The sequence below is a fragment of the Pogoniulus pusillus genome, chromosome 30 (genome assembly GCF_015220805.1).
Source record: "Pogoniulus pusillus isolate bPogPus1 chromosome 30, bPogPus1.pri, whole genome shotgun sequence".
NCBI lineage: Eukaryota > Metazoa > Chordata > Aves > Piciformes > Lybiidae > Pogoniulus > Pogoniulus pusillus.
The window spans coordinates 3,529,950-3,550,041 of NC_087293.1; the positions used below are offsets into that span (position 1 = coordinate 3,529,950).

Here is a 20,092-nt window from a genome sequence, read left to right on the forward strand (position 1 = left end):
CTGCTGGCTCATGTTCAGGTGGGTATCAATCAGCACCCCCAGATCCCTCTCTGTCTGGCTGCTCTCCAGCCACTCCGACCCCAGCCTGTATCTCTGCATGGGGTTGTTGTGGCCAAAGAGCAGCACCCTGCACTTGGAGCTATTGAATGCCATCCGCTTGGACTCTGCCCATCTGTCCAGGTGGTCAAGGTCCCGCTGCAGAGCCCTTCTGCCCTCCAACCCAGCCACATCTGCCCCCAGCTTAGTGTCATCTGCAGACTTGCTGGTTTAAGGCAAACCTTATCCATTCAACAACACCATAAGGATTAAAATTGTGTGGATAATAATTAAGGCAAAACAAGGACTTATTATCAATTCTGGAAGGGTTGTCTGATCCTTAAAGTAAATTGTCAGGCATAAAACACAGAGTAAAGTCATCAGATTTAGACTGAATGCATGCCCATGACACACAGGGACAATAGTGAAAGTTCAAATTCAGCAAAATCAAACCCAATGTCAGATAAAGCAGATAAAACTGTTCTCCAAGAACTACAGATGAAAAATCACTAATTAATGTCTACATACAGTACACACTACATGGATGGGAAATTCCTTTCTAAAATTACTTAGCTCTGATTTGTTTATGCAGCAAATGTTTATAAACCAAAATGCTCTCTGGGTCATTTGAGTATTTGGGTCATATCTTGAACTTCCTGAGTGTGACAAAGAATCTGACATGCCCAAGGCTTAGTTTAATACTAAACTTAATTAGGTTTGGGTTTTTTAGCAAAATAGCTTGCTCACAAGCATATTAAGTAGTTGGATTAAGCTACTATCAATTAAACAAGATTAATTTACTGTTCTTGATTGTTTCAGGAAAGATGGTAGAAACTCAAAATAAGCAGACATTCCTCTGGGAACAATGAATTAGAGGGGGAAAGGTCATTACTAGGGGGGAAAAAAGGGTTATAACAGATTAAAAAATGTGTTCTGGATGGCTCAGGTCTGAAATCTAGCAGTCCAGAAGATACTTCAAATGATGTCAACTCCATTTTCCATGTAATAATCAAACCAGACCATTTAAATCACACAGCCACAGCTCTGGAAGTATCTATTTATAGTATTAACTTCTGGAAAAGTCATTACTTTGTAGAGTTTAGGCTATGCCTACCATTAGTCCAACACCCATCCTGCAGTGCTCTTTCTTGCCTCTACACCTACTCCTGTCTACAATATAATAATAGACACTGAAGTATATAAGCAAAATAATCATAAAGAAGCAGTTTTTATGGTGCAATGATGTTCAGAGTTGTAGGTGTTTAGGTGGTAGAGTCACTGCCCCTGGAGACATCCATGAAAAGACTGGATGGGTCACTTAGTGCCATGGTCTAGTTGACTGGATAGGGCTGTGTTGTGGTAGGCCCCAAATAGGCTTATACACGTCCTGCCTTGCCTAGGCATCTTCTTCTGCTCTATGAGAGGCAAGCACAGGAAGAAAACACAAAAGAACTTGTGGCCACTGAGTCTGGCCTGCCCAGGGTCCTGTGGTAAGGTACACACACACTTAGCTTGTGCCTGCCTTGTGCAGGGCCCATGCTTTTCCCACATGTGGGGAAGAGCAAGCCTGTGGCTTTGCCTAACATGGTAAAGTCTGGCTAACTGCCATCCTCATTGGCTATTCTGTGTCCAAAGGGCAATCCACCTCGGCCCACGTTGATAAAAGGAGATATGCAGGTAAAACACATGCTTTGCTCCCCTGCTCTCTCTGCTGTGCTCAGCTGTGCTCTGCCATTGCCTGCTGCAACTGTCTGCTGCCTTAGTGTTTGCCTGCTGAACTCCACTGCCCTGAGTTACCAGGAGCAGACCCTGGCTGCTTGCATGCGATCGGCCTATGTGGCCAGCGTGACATCGTGCTGAGACTGCACCACATCTGCCTCTGCACCTGAAAGTCCTGCTCAGAATTCCTGGACATAACAGATCATCCAGAGAAGCCAGGAGACAAGGTCAGAGATTGTCTGCATCCTTTCCCCAGAAGCTGGGAAGATTTAAGTCTCAACATCCAACAAAACAGAGTTCCCTGAAAGCATTTGGGCACTGTTTGGACTGTGGCTAAGCCCAGCAAGTGGGTGTGATGGTTTGGGTGTTCCCCACCCCCCCACACCTTAGAAATCACCCAGACTAGACTCAGCTGGCTCTGGAAATTGAATGAAGCTTATATTTACAGCTAGCACAACATACAAGCAGATATTTACAGTATATACAGTTACAGACAGAAATATACAAGGTAAAAGTAAAACAAAAATACAACAGCCCTCCCAGAAACCTGAGTCCCCAGGAGGGGCTCCTAACCACCCTTCCACCTTCTCCCACCCCTCAACTTTAGCCCAGACATTGCCCTGTGCCCCAAGGAAGAATGGAGATTGGCCAGGGGGGTTAGGAAGCAAGTGGATTAATCAGAGATGGAGGATGAGGTTAGGGAGACAAATGCAGTCCACAGCCCGGACGAAGAGCGACTCCCTTATCTATGTTTAGATTCTTGTTCTTATACCTCTCAGCAAGCCTATGAGTGAAGCAGACATCACCATTTGTTTCTCTTTCACAGCCTGTGATCTAATCCTTCTCACCAAAATATTCTAGCTAGCTTCAAACCAGCACAGTGGGTAATGATAATGTGTGAGTAAATGCTTACATGCCTCTTTGTAATTCTCCGTTGCCTTCTGCCATAAGCAGAAAGAGCTCCTTGAGCCCATCTACAGGGCAAGCAGCACACTGACCACAAGTAGCATTTGACCAGGGGAATCTTCTCGTCCAGTTCAATTAATGTTTATATGTTTTGCTGCTTATTACTAGATCTAGATATTATCACAGTATCACCAAGGTTGGAAGAGACCTCACAGATCATCAAGTCCAACCCTTTACCACAGAGCTCAAGGCCAGACCATGGCACCAAGTGCCACGTCCAATCCTGCCTTGAACAGCTCCAGGGACGGTGACTCCACCACCTCCCCGGGCAGCCCATTCCAGTGTCCAATGACTCTCTCAGGGAAGAACTTTCCCTCACCTCAAGCCTAAATTTCCCCTGGCGTAGCTTGAGGCTGTGTCCTCTCGTTCTGGTGCTGGCCACCTGAGAGAAGAGAGCAACCTCCTCCTGGCCACAATCACCCTTCAGGTAGTTGTAGACAGCAAAAAGGTCACCCCTGAGCCTCCTCTTCTCCAGGCTAAACAATCCCAGCTATATTATCCATAGAATGTTTCCATGACTGTGTAAGAACTGAAATATGATTAAAACAAGTGGTTGAGGGTGGCAAGAGTTCTGAATAGCAACATTAATAAACAATATTCCTTTTGGAAAAGATCATCTCACACCATTTCCCCTCCACAATAGGCTGGGGGATAGCTTGGACTGGATAAGCTTGGAGGCCTCTTCCAACCTGGTTAATTCTATTCAACAACAAAACCCAACCAACCAGAAAAGTCACTATGATGGCATAACAACAACAAAAAAAAAGGTTAAAACTTCTTTTTCCCACTTAAGAAATATCCTTTTTTTTCATAATCAAGCAGTGTAAGAATTACTTAGTCTCATGCAAGCCTAGCTATAGCAGACTCTAAATGTTTTTTGAAGGAAGATGGAAAGTCTCCACCTTCAGCTCAGACAGTGCAACATTACTCCCACTGAAAGCCACAGAAATACTACTGCTGACCTCAGATGGAGCAAGAGCAATTCCCAATGCATCCAGCATTTCAGATTTTCCACCAAGACCTGTATTACTAAAAATAATAATAATTGCAGCTCTATTTTATCATAAAAAGCTCTGAACAGATAACTAATAGAAAGAAACCTAAAATTGTTTTCTAAGTGAGCAGTAGCAGCCAACAAGTTGCACTTGTAAAGGAACTAAGCAGCGTTCAGGGCTGACAAGCAACAAATTGCAACAGCATCATTCTGCAAATGCATGGCACTTCTGATTAAGGGTGACATCCCCCTCCAAATGAGTACAGAGCACACCTCACTGCTGAAACAAGCAAATCAGTCTTAGTCTTGAACTCTGTAAAAAGCATCTTTGGTGATGATAGCACAATTTACTACCAGAAAGAGGAACGTTTTCAAGGGTGTACGTTCCTCTGCTTCACAAATACACTGCAGACTAAAACCAGGTCGATTGTGGACCCACAAACAGCATCTCATCTCCTAGATTCATAGAATGGTTTATATGGGAAGGAATAGAATCACAGGATCATTGAGGCTGGGAAAGCCCTCTGAGATCATCAAGTCCAGCCTATGACCCAACACCATGACAACAGTTAAACCACACCACCAAGTGCCAGGTCCACTCTTTTCTTAAAGACTTCCAGGGATGGTGACTCTACCACCTCCCTAGGCAGCCCATTCCAGTGCCTAAACACACTTGCTGTGAGGAAGTGCTTCCTAATATCCAACCTAAACCTCCCCTGGCACAGCTTCAGACCATGCCTGCTTGTTCTGTCACAAGTTGCCTGGGAGCAGAGCCTGACTCCCACCTGACTACAACTTCCTTTTAGGATCTTAAAGATGATCGAGTTTTAACCCCCCCTGCCATGCGCACAGACACCTCCCACTAGCTCAGGTTGCTCAAGGCCTCAACACCTCCAGGGAGGGGATGTCCACAGCTTCCCTGGACAACCTGCTCCAGTGTCTCACCAGCCTCACTCGGTAAGAATTTCTTTCTCATCTCCAGTCTAAATCTGCCCTCTGCCAGCTCTAAGCCATTCCCTCTCATCCCGTCACTACGTGCCCTTGTAACAAGTCCCCTTCCAGCCTTCTTGCAGCCCCCTTCAGGTACTGGAAGGCTGCTATCAGGTCTCTCTGGAGCCTTCTCTGCTTCAAGCTGAACAGCCCCAATCCTTTCCATCTGTCCTCACAGGGGAGGTTCTCCAGCCCTCTGATCATCTTTGTGGCCCTCCTCCGGACTTGCTCCAGCAGTTCCATGTCCCTCTTAGGCTGAGGCCACCAGACCTGGATGTAGTATTTGATTTCTGATTTTGAACAAGTAGTGAGGCTATTTGGTAGGAGATAACTCCTTCTGGAGTTACTGACATTTTCTTCTCTTTCTCCCCTACAATTATTTTCCTTCACTCTAAATACTACAGACTTGACCTCAGGACGGCTGTTGCAGTGAAAACTCTCCTAAGGAATCTCCTACCTCTTCTATATTGTTCAGAATATTAAGCAGCAACAACTTTCAGTTTTCCTTGTACAGTGTAAACTCCATTCCCATCTTTCACCCAAAATTTTACTTTCCTTTAAAGTGAGAAAGAGACTATTTAAATAAAGTTAGAAAGCTAAGACTCTCAAAAATGTTTGCATTATTCAGTCAACTGGATTCATTTAGCAAGGACTTATTTAGCAGGGACTCATTTAGCTGTCATAGAATCACAGAATCATAGAATCAGCCAGGTTGGAAGAGACCTCCAAGATCATTCAGTCCAACCTAGCACCCAGCCCTAACCAATCAACCAGACCATGGCACTAAGTGCCTCATCCAGGCGTTTCTTCAACACCCCCAGGGACGGTGCCTCCACCACCTCCCTGGGCAGCCCATTCCAATGCCAATCACTCTCTCTGTGAAGAACTTCTTCCTAACATCCAGCCTATACCTACCCTGGCACAACTTGAGACTGTGTCCCCTTGTTCTATTGCTGGTTGCCTGGGAGAAGAGGCCACCCCCCACCTGGCTACAATGCCCCTTCAGGTAGTTGTAGACAGTAATAAGATCACCCCTGAGCCTCCTCTTCTCCAGGCTAAACAGGCCCAGCTCCCTCAACCTCTCCTCATAGGATTTGTGCTCCAGGCCCCTCACCAGCTTTGTTGCCCTTCTCTGGACATGTTCCAGCACCTCAACATCTTTCTTGAATTGAGGGGCCCAGAACTGGACACAGCACTCAAGGTGTGGTCTGACCAGTGCTGAGTACAGGGGAAGAATAACCTCCCTTGTCCTGCTGGCCACACTGTTCCTGATGCAGGCCAGGATGCCATTGGCTCTCTTGGCCATCTGGGCACACTGCTGGCTCATCTTCAGCTTACTATCTATCAGCACCCCCAGGTCTCTTTCCTCCTGGCTGCTCTCAGCCACTCTGTCCCCAGCCTGTAGTGCTGCTTGGGGTTGTTGTGGCCAAAGTGCAGAACCCTACACTTGGCCTTGTTAAATCTCATCCCATTGGCCTCTGCCCACCCATCCAGCCTGGCCAGGTCCCTCTGCAGGGCTCTCCTACCTTCCAACAGATGTCTTTTGCATTTAGTCATTTGACAGACCAACTTTTAAAATTATGCTTATTTATCCTACTGTAGAAGGGTTTTTCCTCATCTAAAAAAGTCTTCTGTCTGGACAGTTATCCCATGAATAACTTCCCAAATCACTTGAAGTTGATTGGACAGGGCTGGGTGGTAGATTGGACTGGATAAGCTTGGAGGTCTCTTCCAAGCTGGTCCATTCTATGATTCCATGAAGTCATACAAGTTAATAAATCACCTAATCTTTGATTATACTGACTGCACTGTTCTGACAAGGAGCCTTCACTCAAACCCAGTAAGTTAGCAGAAGGGTCAAACGCTGCAGAAAGCCATACATCCCATCACCCAGGTACAGAAACCCTGAATTTGTAACTGTACATTCATCCATCACAGACTCCTGCACAGAGAGCTCAGTAACAACCTCAAATGAAGCCTGATGGGACAACTGAAGACAAAACAGTGTGGCTGAGAGCAGACACTTCTAACTGGGAAGTCAATTCACTCCCTTGCTAAAAGACAGCAGCAGAGCAAAACATTGTGCAGAAGTCATTTTTTGAAGTTTTGGAAGCTTTATTATTAGTCACATTGTATGCAGTTAATTATCCTCCATTTTGATTATACAGACAATTGGGTTTACAGGATGGTTTGCTACTCCAAGCAGACCACTTCAAACCCTTGCATATTTCAGTCATACTTAGCTCACTAGTCCTCCTGTTTGAGAAAAAGGCCACTAAAGACTGTGAGTATAAAATGAATTTAGTCTGTCATCACGTTATTGTTGGCTAAAGAATGACAATTGTGAGACTGCCTGGAACAGTAAATAACAAGAAGGATTGAATTAGTAACAATTTTGCCTTCTAGAATTCACAAATATATGTAGGTAATAAAAGAAACAAATCTGACAGCTCTTACCACCCTCTCAGGCAGGTTGTTAGGTCCCTGTCCTTGTTCATAAAGCACAACTCAAAGTTATGGATATCCCTGAAAAACATAAGAGACAGATCAAATCCTGAAACTCTGTAACTAATGACTAATGCCTCATTGACCTGAGTGATGAGACAACTCTAGAGACAGCTTCACAGCCCAAACTCATGCCAAAATACACTGCAGACTGCTTTTATGATGGAATATTTTGGGCTTTCCCCCTCCTACTCTTGTAAGCCAGGCAGCATTTGGGTACCTTCTAAAAACCTCTATATTCTTCATGGGTGCCTTCACCTTCCATGGTCATTTTTAGATTTCATATAAGAATTTACAGGTTACAAGGCAACACAAAGCCTCAATACAGTCACATTCCAGTGACTTTAGGATGGCATTTGATGAAAGTTTACCTAACTAGCAAATAGGATGCTTTATCTATCCTCAACTCTAGTAAGTAAATGCATTTAAGTACTGCAGAACAAAGTAGAAACCTCATCACAGACATGAAGCATACTACCAGGAGGAGTGTATCCATGGAAAATCAGTTCAATTCCATTAAAGGGGTCATGTTGATCCAGAAGCAGCAGTGAGGGAGATGGCAGAAATATGTTGAATCAGTACAAATCCAACCCTAAGCCAGATTTTTATTCAACATTTTCGTTTTTATTAGCAATTCAGACTTTGCTTGCTGAGACATTCAAGCCAGAGGTCAGAAGCAAAACCTTGCCCTTGCTTGCCCTGTTAAAAAAAAGATTCTTCCAAAAATAATAACCACAACAATTGCCCCTAGCCAAAAAGAAATGCAAACAGTGATAACAATCAGAAATAACATTAAACAGCCTTTAGGGGGCTAATATTACAGAGTTTCAAAATGCCACTAACATCTTGATTGAATTCTAAAACACTGCAGCAAACCCTACATTGACCCTTCCATCTTTATTTGTAAGTCTGGCGAGCCCTTGTAACTCCTTTGAAAAGCTTCAAGTCTTTAAAAAGAAGTGGGCAAACTATGGCCTGTTTTTAAAAAAAAATAATTAAAAATCATCATTAAGAATCTCAGTGATTAAGAAAATCAAAAGCTGAACAGCAAGCTGGTTTAATTTATACTTTAAACATACCAAGATAACACCTGAGCTACAAATCCGTGTACTCTGCTACCTACACGTGCCTGTAGCACCTAGAAAGGTTTCAGGAGGAAATTACAGTTATCCCTAACTTAGATCTCTCTGCTTTATAATTTAGTCTCTTTTTTTTTTTTGAGCAACATAGATCAGAAAGTATGCTTCATATTTTGCTAATCTCTTGATTAAAAGCTAACCTCTAGTCAGCAGCTGATTCACGAGAAGAGAAATTCAAGCATATGCATGATACATGCACCGTAAAAAGGTCAGACTAGAGCAACTCTGGGTGGGGACAAGCACCTGCTATTAAAACACATCCCTAACTTTTTGCAATAATATACTCTTAAAATGGCAATAGAGAGGAGAGAATGTGATTTTAGATATCTGTGGTTTTGCACAGCTGAGCAAAACACTGGATAAATCAAGCAGCAAAGCAAGAGAATGAGATTTCCAGTCTTTATCTTAGAACCTTGTTTTAAAAGTTCAGTCCCAGAAGCTCTGAACATCTCAGGAACCAAGCCAACGTGAAACCACAGAGGCAGCAGAAGTGGAGTTGTACTTTGAACTTGTCAAATAAGTATCACAGCTTAGCACACAACACTAGAGAGAGAAGAAATGATGCCGAAGAAGAGCACTTAATGAAGTGCTGGATCATGAGCTTGAAAAAGCCTCTTTCTGTCAGATCAGCTACTGAGAACTAATGAATATATGCTCTGAAGGTAAGGACTGTCTTAAGAAGTCTCTTCTACATATTCAGAAGACCCACTACATTAGCAGTTCCAAACATAGTAAAGGGTGAAGGTCTCAAAGAACATCTCTAAGTACAATGCAGCCAATTCTGATTGGAACCTCATGTTGAACCAATGCCAGCTGACAAGGGCACGACCTTCTATTGATGCTGAAAATGATGACCTGGTTCCAAAACTGTTTCATTTTGCTGCCACAAACAGAACAGCTCAGGCTTTGTCCCTATGAAATGTGTAAAACATGCTCATTAGGTAATCGAGTTCCACAGGAGACAGGATTTTAAACAAAGGCTAAGCACCTTTATTTCAATACTACAAATATGTCCTCAAGAAGCTTTAATGTAGACCAATTATAGGGGTGAACACCAAGCACAGACTTCCAGTCCCTTGACCATGCCAGTGTGCCACATTCCCAATAGGCAGGCCACACTGATGAAAGCTCTGGGTAACATTAACTATGTCAACAAAGAGCAGCAAGCACTGAGCAGAGAAGTACAGCTCAATAAACCACCACAGTAAATCTCAGGCTCTTAAAAAATGTGCAGAAATAAAAGGAAATTAGTTTTGCTCTGCTTATCCAGTCCAAGAGGCAAAACAATTATGAAATCAGCTTGGTCCAAAATATTTACTGCTCATTGTTTTCATCTTCCTAGTTACAGACGCGTCAACGAGAGATGCTATCTGTTACAATCAACATGGATTTACTATTCCTACCATCTGCCTTAAGTCTAACCAATAAAGCAATACTGAAGAAGAAAAGAGGATGAGAGGAAGGGAATCAGAATACCACAAAGATAAGCAGGCAGTTATTTCTTACTCTGACTGCAATAACAAGAGCTCTAGAGGCCAAAATGTTCCATCTGAGCCAAGTATGGCTTCCTGCTGCTGTTACTAAAGTGGCACTGTAAAAAAGTAATTGCAAATATTACTCACAAAGTACAAAATACCAAACAGAAACAAAGGAGATAATGGAACAAACGTGTATGGACTGGCAAAGCCAAAACTCATTAGAAGATTATATTCAACATGCTTTAAAGCCAGCTGTACAAAGCAGGAATGGAAGCCTTTAAATTGAAACCTTTTTAAGTTCTTTATTTCATTAAAGGGAGAACTTTGACCTTAAGCATTAATTGAAATGGGTATAACTAAGTTGTTAAAAACAAAGAAACAACCCTAAAAATCCAAACAAAATCAAGCATGGTTTCATAAATATGCCTGCTAATGGTACCAAATAACTGCAGCCACATTCCAGCCTGGCCTGCACCTTTGTCCATCCAGCTCTCCATTCACACCCCTTGCAGGGAGAGTCACTGTTGGGTTATTTTCACCAGGAAGAAATGTAAAGGGAGATTGTTTTACATCCCTGAAACCTTCTGCCCTTTGCACCATCAAGATCCTTTCCTTGCAACTTTGCCTCCTCTTCTTCAAGATGGACTGACATAAGTCTTCTCCACTTTGTACCTATATAGGTACTAGGCTGAGCTGCCTGTTGGAGTATTCTTGATCAGTGGGAACTGCTTAAGTCAATGAACTCTGAAAGTGACAATGAGATGTATAACCATGAAATTTATTGAACATGCCTGCGTGCATTAGTAATGACACAGTATGGCCTCTGGGTCCAATAATGCAGAGAGCTGGATTCCTTCATCTTCCAATGACTGCTCTGAATTCCCTGGTCACACCAGGACATGCAAAACAGGCAGAGTTTTTTACTTTAGGATATTACACCTACTTTAAACCAGTTGGGTTGTTATTGTACATTCCAAATAAGCTTGTTTCCATTTCATAGCATCAAAGATGCATTAAATAGTTCCTCGCAAAGAATCTGCTATTTACATTCCTTGCCTCAAGAACATATGCAAGTAGTTATTCTGAGGTGGATTCTGAGGTGGATCTGGAGAAACCTGTATAAACTCACTGCTCTTGAGATTTCTATCAGAAATGAGTCAGTTGATTTCATGTGAAATGACAAGAATGCACACGCATCTTTCTTTGTGCTCTATTACAGAAGTCTCAAGTGACATTTGCTGTACGAAGGACAACGTTAACAGGCAGGGAAATGTCAAAGGTTTCCCAAGGAGAAGTCATTTCTGTTCATGATTCTCCTCTTAAAACATATAATCCATGTGTATTCAGTCAAAGTGCACCTCTGTGAGGAATAGAGAAATAACTATCAGGTGGCTAATCACCAATAATTGTTATATTTGTGCATAGTTCATTTCTCATTTTATAGTCTCTAGAAGGAAATGTCTGCAGATATTTCTTTTCCACATTAGAATCCTCCAACTTGCTGTAAATATTTTATATCTGTGCAGCTACTACAGTCACTAAATTATCAATCTTGTGCTCTAAATTAAGCCAGCCTATTTCAGGGTCTCCCTCCACCCTCCCCCTCTGTCATTACAGCTATTTTCATTCTGGACTCTCCACACACTGCATGCACCTGTAATCTGTATCTAACATTGTATTAGTAGGATCCTCCTAATTAGATTTCATTTATTCAGGTGAGGAAAAAAAGTGACATGCTAAGCCTGCCAGTTCTTAGAAGAACATCCTAGAAGGTCAAATGGTGTGGATAAGGGCACTGTGATCCATTTGACACAAGTTAAGATAAGGTCGGTCCACATTTCAGATGCCTCCAGTAATGAAAAGCAAACCAGTATTGATTCTATCCACATCAATCTCAAAACAGTAAACAAAATAATTGTATACTCTGTATAACAGCCTCATGGGCACATGCAGATGTACTTAAGAGATCCACAGACAGCAGAAAGCTCCCTTAAAACAGGCCCTGCATGAAATCCTATCTTTCTTCATTGAGCAGCTATGCAGACAATAAAGCTTCCGAGATCTCTGCAGTCCTTATCCTTTTGAATTTAACCTGAGACAGAAACTCTTAGACCATCAGGATTTTTCTTACAGATTACAGCTCCAAAGTTTCTCTACTTGTGAAACAATACCTCTGTACTTTAAGACAGATACTTGTAGTAGTGCTTTTGAAGTTTTACAATACCAAAATAGGTTGCTTTGCTGCTCACAAAAAAAAAAAATCAAAGAACAGCATCCCTTGCTTTGTGAAACCTACTGCTTCACAGATTCATAAGTACAGAATAAGCAGAACTATTTAATCATTAAAAAAATACTGAGTCTGCAGCTTTGGTTTACATTAAAAGGTGATTTTTTTTTGTAGTGTTCCTCCTCTCTGAGTTATATCTTCCATAAACTTCAGAACATTTAACTTGTGAAACTTTCTTCCTGTTCCTTGGTGGTACAGAGAACTGACTTCTACTGATTCCTCTATTCAAATGGTGAAGGGGAAGCAAAGTTCTTATTCAGAACATAAAAAAACAGAATTAATCCAAACTGAAGAGAGAGAATGCAAGGTCAAAATAATACAGGAAAGTAAACCATCTTGTAGGACAGGGCTTAAGACACTCACGGTTCTATTGGCCAACGTTAAGGTTACCAACATCACCACCCTCCTACAGAGAGGGAAATGAAAAGAATTTGCTAAATATAGCTGGAAGTGTTTGGAAAGATGCCTGCCCTTATTTGTGTATTCATCTGTTTAATTGTGGGCAATATAGCCCACCAGACAGCCCAAGGCAATTGGGGATGTTCAATAGTCTCTGAATTACACAGTCTCAACTGGAGATTGGACTTAATTACATGGTTTACAATTGGATGAATGAAAACTTTGTATTTTGGGACTCTTCAGAGTTGTAAGAGCCTTTGAACCTTTTTTACCATGTTTGTGTATGAAATGCCTTCAAAACTGTGTGCTGTTTTAAACCAGCATGGTGAAAAAGGCCATAGGATTCAGGTGTTTATACTACAACCTCAAGTCTTCCAAATCCATGAGGATGCTCAGAGGGCTGGAGCACCTCTCCTATGAGGACAGACTGAAAGAGTTGGGGCTGTTCAGTCTGGAGAAGAGGAGGCTCCCAGGTGACCTTCTTGTGGCCTTCCAGTATCTGAAGGAGGCCTACAAAAAAGCTGGGGAGGGACTTTTTAGGCTATCAGGGAGTGACAGGACTGGGGGGAATGGAGTGAAGCTGGAGGTGGGGAAATTCAGAATGAATGTGAGAAGGAAGTTGTTGAGCATGAGAGTAGTGAGAGCTTGGAATGGGTTGCCCAGGGAGGTGATTGAGACCCCCATCCCTGGAGGTGTTTAAGGCTAGGCTGGATGAGGCTGTGGGCAGCCTGCTCTAGGGCAGAGTGTCCCTGCCCATGGCAGGGGGGTTGGAACTAGATGATCCTTGTGGTCCCTTCCAACTCTGACTGATTCTATGAAATCCAAATGCATAGAAATACAAATATACATCTCAACACCAAAAACCCTGTTTTATGTCAAAACCTCTTTTTAGTTTGGCAGTCTGAGGAAGCTGACATTTTTTTCTCCAATTGAGCTGCAAGTGCATTTTTTAAGTAGTTGTAATTATTTAATTCTTTAACACATCTTCTCAAATTAATCAAAGCTGGAACAACTACACATACCTAAAAGAGACAAGTCAAAGGAAGTTTATACTTGCAATTCAGATCTCTCGAAGGATTCCTAAACCCAACTCCCTTGATTTCAGTGACAATATTGCAAAGAAACACAGTGGAATTTAACAGGCATTGGGAGACTAAATTCCTTCTTGAATGTGGGCCTAAAATCTTAAAGGATCACTAGAAGGCTCAGCCAACATCTCAACTTATTTATAATACCCAGAGAGTTTCTCATATATTCCCTTTACTCAGAATTCAAAGCACCACTGGCCCTCTTTCAAAGGTCAGGCTGCTCACCGCAGCAGATCTCTGCTACTTGTTAGCAGAAAGTCCAAGAGCTCAAGAAATTCCTTTGTGAATTGTCCATCTTCTCAGTAAGGCTTCAAAAAAGAACACTGGCAACTGTCCAAAAAAATCAAGCTTGAAATCTCGACTCTTGCTGACAACCTGTAGGTATGTTTGGACATAAAGATGGTAACACCATCAGAAATAGAAGGCTGTACATCTAGGAAGGCAGGGCATGCAGACCTTGCAAATTTGAGTGCTCTGACACTCAAGAATGAATGAAGTGTACATGAAGCTGTATGACATTTCATATAGGCATCACATGCCCAAACGATTTGTGCTACACTGTTTAATTTTTCTGATCATGCTTAAAGTCCATCAAGATATTTTCCTCTTTTCAGTGTAGAAAACACAGTAATTTTCCATTGGATTGGTGGGTGTTGTCTACCTGGACTCTGCCTTGGATGTGATCTCCCACAGCATCCTCCCCAAGAACCTTGCTGTGGACTCTTTGCTAGATTAGAAACGGGCAGACAGCCGAGACCAAAGAGCTGTGATCAATGGAGTTAAACCCAGTTGGTGGCTGGGCACAAGCAGTGTCCCCCAGGGCTCAGTATTTGGGACAGTTCTGTTTAATATCTTTGTTAATGATCTGGATGAGGAGATCGAGGGCACCATCAGCAAGTTTGCAGACAACACTAAATTGAGTGGCAGTGTTGATCTGCTCGAGGGGAGGAAGGCAATGCAGAGAGATCTGGACAGCCTCAATCCACAGACTCAGCCAATGAGGTTTAGCAAGACCAAGTGCTGGGTCCTGCACTTTGGTCACAACGACCCAAATCAATGCTACAAGCTTGGGGGAAAGTGGCTGAAAAGCAGCCTGGAGGAAAAGGATCTGGGGGTGCTGATGGACAGCCACCTGAACATGAATCAGCAGCATACCTGGGTGGCCAAGGCAGCCAACAGCATCCTGGCCTATATCAAAATCAGCGTCCAGCAGGAGCAGGAAGTGATGGTGCTCCTGTACTCAGCCCTAGTGAGGCCACAGCTCCAGTACTAGTTTTAGTTCTGGGCACCACAGGGTAGGAAAGACACTGAGGCCCTGCAGCATGTCCAGGGAAGAGCAATGAGGCTGGGGAGGGGTTTGGAGGGCATCATACAAGGAACAGCTAAGGGAGCTGGGAGCATTTAGTCTAAAGGAGAGACGACTGAGGGAGAGATCTCATTGCTCTCTATAACTGCCTGAAAGGAAGTTGGAGTGAGGCTGCTGCTGGCCTCTTCTCCCAGGTAACCACTGGCAGGAAGAGAGGAAATAGATCTACATTGTACCAGGGGAGGTTTAGATTGGACATTAGGAAAAACTTCCTTACTGAGAGAGTAGTGAGGCACTGGAACAGGCTGCCCAGAGATGTGGTGGAATCACCATCCCTAGAGGCGTCAATGCAGCTGTAGATGTGGTGCTTCAGGACGTAGTTTAGTGGTCAAGGTAGTTGTGTTATGGTTGGAGTCAGTGATCTTAAAGGTCTCTTCCAGCCTGAATGATTCTAACAAGGTTTCAAGCTTATGGATTGTACAATTCAATAAGCTTCCACCACCACATCAGATAAAAACCAGCATCTTACCCTTCACCTTTAAAATACTGCCTCAGGAGAGAGAACATGGTTTTTTACCTCCATTATCTTTCAGCCTGCAGTAAGGAAGTGCCTTTGGTCCTGAATCAGAACCCACAGGAACTTAACAAGTGCTATTTTTGCTTGTAGTAAAATCTTCAATCTGTAATTTATATTTTGATATGTCATCAGTTCTTGGTATTTAACTCAGCAACAGCTTCTCTAAAGTAGAGATTCTATTACATAAATTATGGAAGTAGCAGACTGGGGGTAGTGGAGACAGTATAAATTCCTGAATCAATACAAAATATGTCCCTGGTAGTAGTTGTTATTCTATGCAGGTGTGTTATTGATTCCAGTCATAATGGTCTCACTTTAGCTGCCGTCAATAACTCACCACTTGTATCGTCACACTGAATTAAAGAAGAACCAGTCTGAAATACGTGGAGAGGTTATACCAGCATGGCATGAGTCAGGCTGTGGAGCAAGGAAGCAGAACAGTGCCTGTTTAAGTCACAATTTGTGTTTGAGACTTCACTTGACATTACATTGACAAAATGAAGTCAGATGTGATATTTATTCAGGCAGAAGCGATTGCAACTTACACATAGTGGGAAACACTGAAATTTATAGCTACTGCATACAATAAAACACTTCCAATACCTCAGGACCATTATTAGGATACACTTACTGCTATGCCAAAGTGAATCAAAGTTTTATGGATGGTCTATTGCCGTTTTACTGATCAACATGAATGAAGCTCCCTTGCATTGGATTAAGGTTTGCAGAAGAAATGTTAGATTATTTCACCTTTGGGTGAAAATTGAGGTTGTTCAGCCTGCAGAAGAGGAGGCTCAGGGCAGAGCTCATTGCTGTCTACAACTACCTGAAGGGAGGTTTAGCCAGGTGGAGGTTGGTCTCTTCTCCCAGGCAACCAGCAAGAGAACAAGAGACACAGTCTCAAGTTGTGCCAGGGAGGTCTAGGCTGGATGTTAGGAGGAAGTTCTTCACAGAGAGAGTGATTGGCATTGGAATGGGCTGCCCAGGGAGGTGGTGGAGTCACCATCCCTGGAGGTCTTCAAGAAGAGACTGGATGAGGCACTTAGTGCCATGGTCTAGATGACTGGACAGGGCTGGGAGATAGGTTGGACTGGATGATCTTGGAGGTCTCTTCCAACCTGGCTGATTCTATGATTCTTTTAAAGCAGAGTTAATTTGCAAATAAAAACTCGACACTGATACACAACAGCAGGGTACTAACCACAAGCTGAAGATTTGTGAAGTACTGAAAAGTTAATACAGACAACATTACTCCCACAATGCAATGAAACACTTAAATATTCACATGTAGAAGCTTTTTCTTTCGAGTATTGCAGAGCAAACATCTTAAAAGAACAACACTCATTGTCACAGGCCTGTCCAAACAGAGAAAGAGCCAAGCAAGAGAGGGAGAAGACTTCTTACTTTCAGCAGTCCAATCCCTATGGCATTTTATTCAAGTACAGAAGAGCAGCAGAATGTAAGGATTCTCTATCAAAGAACAGAATATTGTTTTCAAAGAATAATCAGTGTTCTGTGCACACTCTAGAGAAGCACTGCTTTAAAAACCCCACCAAACCAGACCATTTTAAAGGAACACTGGTTTGCTGAGACACTTTAATTGCATTTCCTATGCATCTCCTGTTGATTGTAGAAGGATTCTCCTTGACAGGCCACAGTATAACACCATAAGTCATGCTTATGCCTGCATTTCCCTCCACATGCACTTGTCTAAGGCTTCCTGCTCTTCCCAGGAACAGCAAAACAAACCCTTCCAGCAAGCTTATGGATTTGAAGGGACTGCTACAAGCCAAGCTATGTCAATTACACATCACAAGAAACTCAACCAACCATTAACAGAAAGTTCTGATGACCACACAAAGTGACCAAAATCACTGTTTTTCCCCTCATACAAATAACCTCACAGGTGAGATGCATGAATAGTTGTCTAAAGAAAATCCAACCTATCCATGAGCAATCAGAATACTCACCACATGAAAGTACAGAGCAAGAGCAGTATTACAGAATCACAGAACTGTCAGGACTGGGAAAGACCTCAAGGACCATCCAGTTCCAACCCCTCTGCCATGGGCACGAACACCTCACACTAGGTGCTCAGAGCCACATCCAGCCTGGCCTTAAAAACTTTCAGGGATGAGGCTTCCACCACCTCCCTGGGCAACCTGTTCCAGGGTCTCACCACCCTCATGGTGAAGAACTACTTCCTAACATCCAATCTGAATCTACTCCCTTCTAGTTTTGCTCCATTCCCCTCAGTTCTATCACTACCTGATATCCTAAGAAGTCCTTCAACAGCTTTCTTGTAGGTTCCCCTAAGATACTGGAAGGCCACAATAAGGTCTCCTCACAGTCTTCTCTTTTGAGTGAACAGCTTCAACTCTCTCAGTCTGTCTCCACAGCAGAGGAGCTCCAGTCCTCTGATCGTCCTCATGGCCCTTTTCTGAACACACTCCAGCACCTCCTTACTGTTCCTGTAATAGTGACTCCAGAACTGGAAGCAGTACTCCAGGTGGGGTCTCACCAAAGTGAAGCAGAGGGCAGAATCACCTCCCCAGCCCGCTGGCCACACTTCTCTCGATGCAGCCCAGGATACAGCTGGCTCTCCGGGCTGCAAGTGCACACTGACAGCTCAGGTTGAGTTCCTTGTTGATCAGTAGCCCCAAGGCCTTTTCTTCAGGGCTGCTCTCAAGTCTATATTCATGTTTACTCTCTTCCAGCACCTATCATACATGCTCAATTTAGGAAACTAGTCTGCATGTATAATCTGTATTTGTCACTCAACAGAGAAAGAGAGTAATCAAAGTGCCAGTTAAAAGGCTTGACTCAAACTCATAGACTGAATCAACCTCTAGAGAAGTCTCTCTCTGCTGTTTTAACTTGCAGTCAGAAGCAGCTCTCCTTTCCAAGTCAGGCATCTAATTCACATGCCTGAAAGTGGTGTAACTATCCCAAGCTAAGTGTTACACCTTAGATTCTCCTTCCCCAAGACAGTCTGTGCTTTATCACAGTATCACCAAGGTTGGAAGAGACCTCACAGATCATCAAGTCCAACCCTTTACCACAGAGCTCAAGGCCAGACCATGGCACCAAGTGCCACGTCCAATCCTGCCTTGAACAGCTCCAGGGACGGCGACTCCACCACCTCCCCGGGCAGCCCATTCCAGTGTCCAATGACTCTCTCAGTGAAGAACTTTCTCCTCACCTCCAGCCTAAATCTCCCCTGGCGCAGCCTGAGGCTGTGTCCTCTTGTTCTGGTGCTGGCCACCTGAGAGAAGAGAGCAAACTCCTCCTGGCCACAACCTCCCCTCAGGTAGTTGTAGACAGCAATAAGGTCTCCCCTGAGCCTTCTCTTCTCCAGACTAACCAATCCCAGCTCCCTCAGCCTCTCCTCGTAGGGCTGTGCTCAAGGCCTCTCCCCAGCCTCGTTGCCCTTCTCTGGACACGCTCAAGCATCTCAACGTCCCTCCTAAACTGGGGAGCCCAGAACTGAACACAGCACTCAAGGTGAGGTCTAACCAGTGCAGAGTACAGGGGCAGAATGACCTCCCTGCTCCTGCTGACCACACCATTCCTGATGCAGGCCAGGATGCCACTGGCTCTCATGGCCACCTGGGCACACTGTTGTTTATGAACCACATTTGAAGTAATTCTGCAGCTCACTCTCTTGTAGGGTATCTCTGCAACCTTTGCTAGTCTGCATACTGTCAAGAAGGTTTTTTTTCATTTAAAACCTGCAAAAATAAAGTCTGTCCAACATCACTACATACATTTGGTTCTCATCAGGCTATGAATCCAGTAGACATGGGTACTGCTTAGTTAAGTACTGCAATACAGTTTCTTAGCCATAAGAATAATCAAGTCCAAGTCAGTGCAATCACTTCTGTCACTGTTCTGAATAGCAGTTAAAGTTGCATCACTACAGAACCCAAATTAAACAGAGAAATTTTACTGTAGTGAGAAGGTCCCATGAAGGAACTGTGCCAATATGCTTCCATCTCTTGGGTAGAAATTACACCACTGGTGGAGCTGAAAAACAGGCAATTCAATTACTTGAAACAGTAGCTCTCATTTCACTAACTTTACACTGCAATGAATGCAGATCAATTAAGAAAATACTTTCTTACAGCAACAAGTGAGAGTAATTTTTTCTGTACAAAAAAACCCACCAAAAACATGATCATTTCTTCTATGACAGCAGAGATGAGGATCAAAAAAGCTTAGAAAAAAAGGGAACCATGATAGAAACCTTTTAAGGTTTATGTTTTTTTCCCTAGCCAGTATTCTGAGCTACTGCTCAGCAAGAAGTCAGTCAATACCACTGCACCTCTAAGAATTCTTACAGAGATTATTACTTCATTAGAGAACTCAAAATACAGGTATCAGGATATAAATCCCCTGATAAATCCACTCTCAAGGATGACTATGCAAAGCAAGCCTGATTGTATCTTCCAAAAATTATCAAACTCTGAAGCAAATAAGGGAAATAAGAAATATTTTGAGTTTACCATAACTACACAATGTCAGGACTGGCCCCAAACTGATTTACTCTTTCCCTCTCGCTTGCAGTGTGTAGGCTGTAACTCTTCAGTAATGTATTTCAGAAGACAG

The 20,092-nt window shown here is 43.1% G+C and overlaps 1 protein-coding gene across 8 annotated transcripts in view; it reads right to left on the reverse strand.

Moving 5' to 3' along the window:
• The window catches only part of ARVCF (ARVCF delta catenin family member), a 322,255-nt gene that overhangs the window by 296,646 nt on the left and 5,517 nt on the right, over positions 1-20,092 (reverse strand). For 5 of the 8 annotated variants that reach the window (XM_064168741.1, XM_064168743.1, XM_064168739.1 and 2 more), the window contains one exon: positions 7,163-7,231. The exons of the other annotated variants lie outside the window; for them this stretch is intronic. In XM_064168741.1, the coding sequence (XP_064024811.1) occupies positions 7,163-7,203 (41 nt within the window). In that variant the 5' untranslated portion in view covers positions 7,204-7,231. Of the gene's footprint in view, positions 1-7,162; positions 7,232-20,092 lie in introns of those variants that run through there. 8 annotated transcript variants of the gene reach the window in all.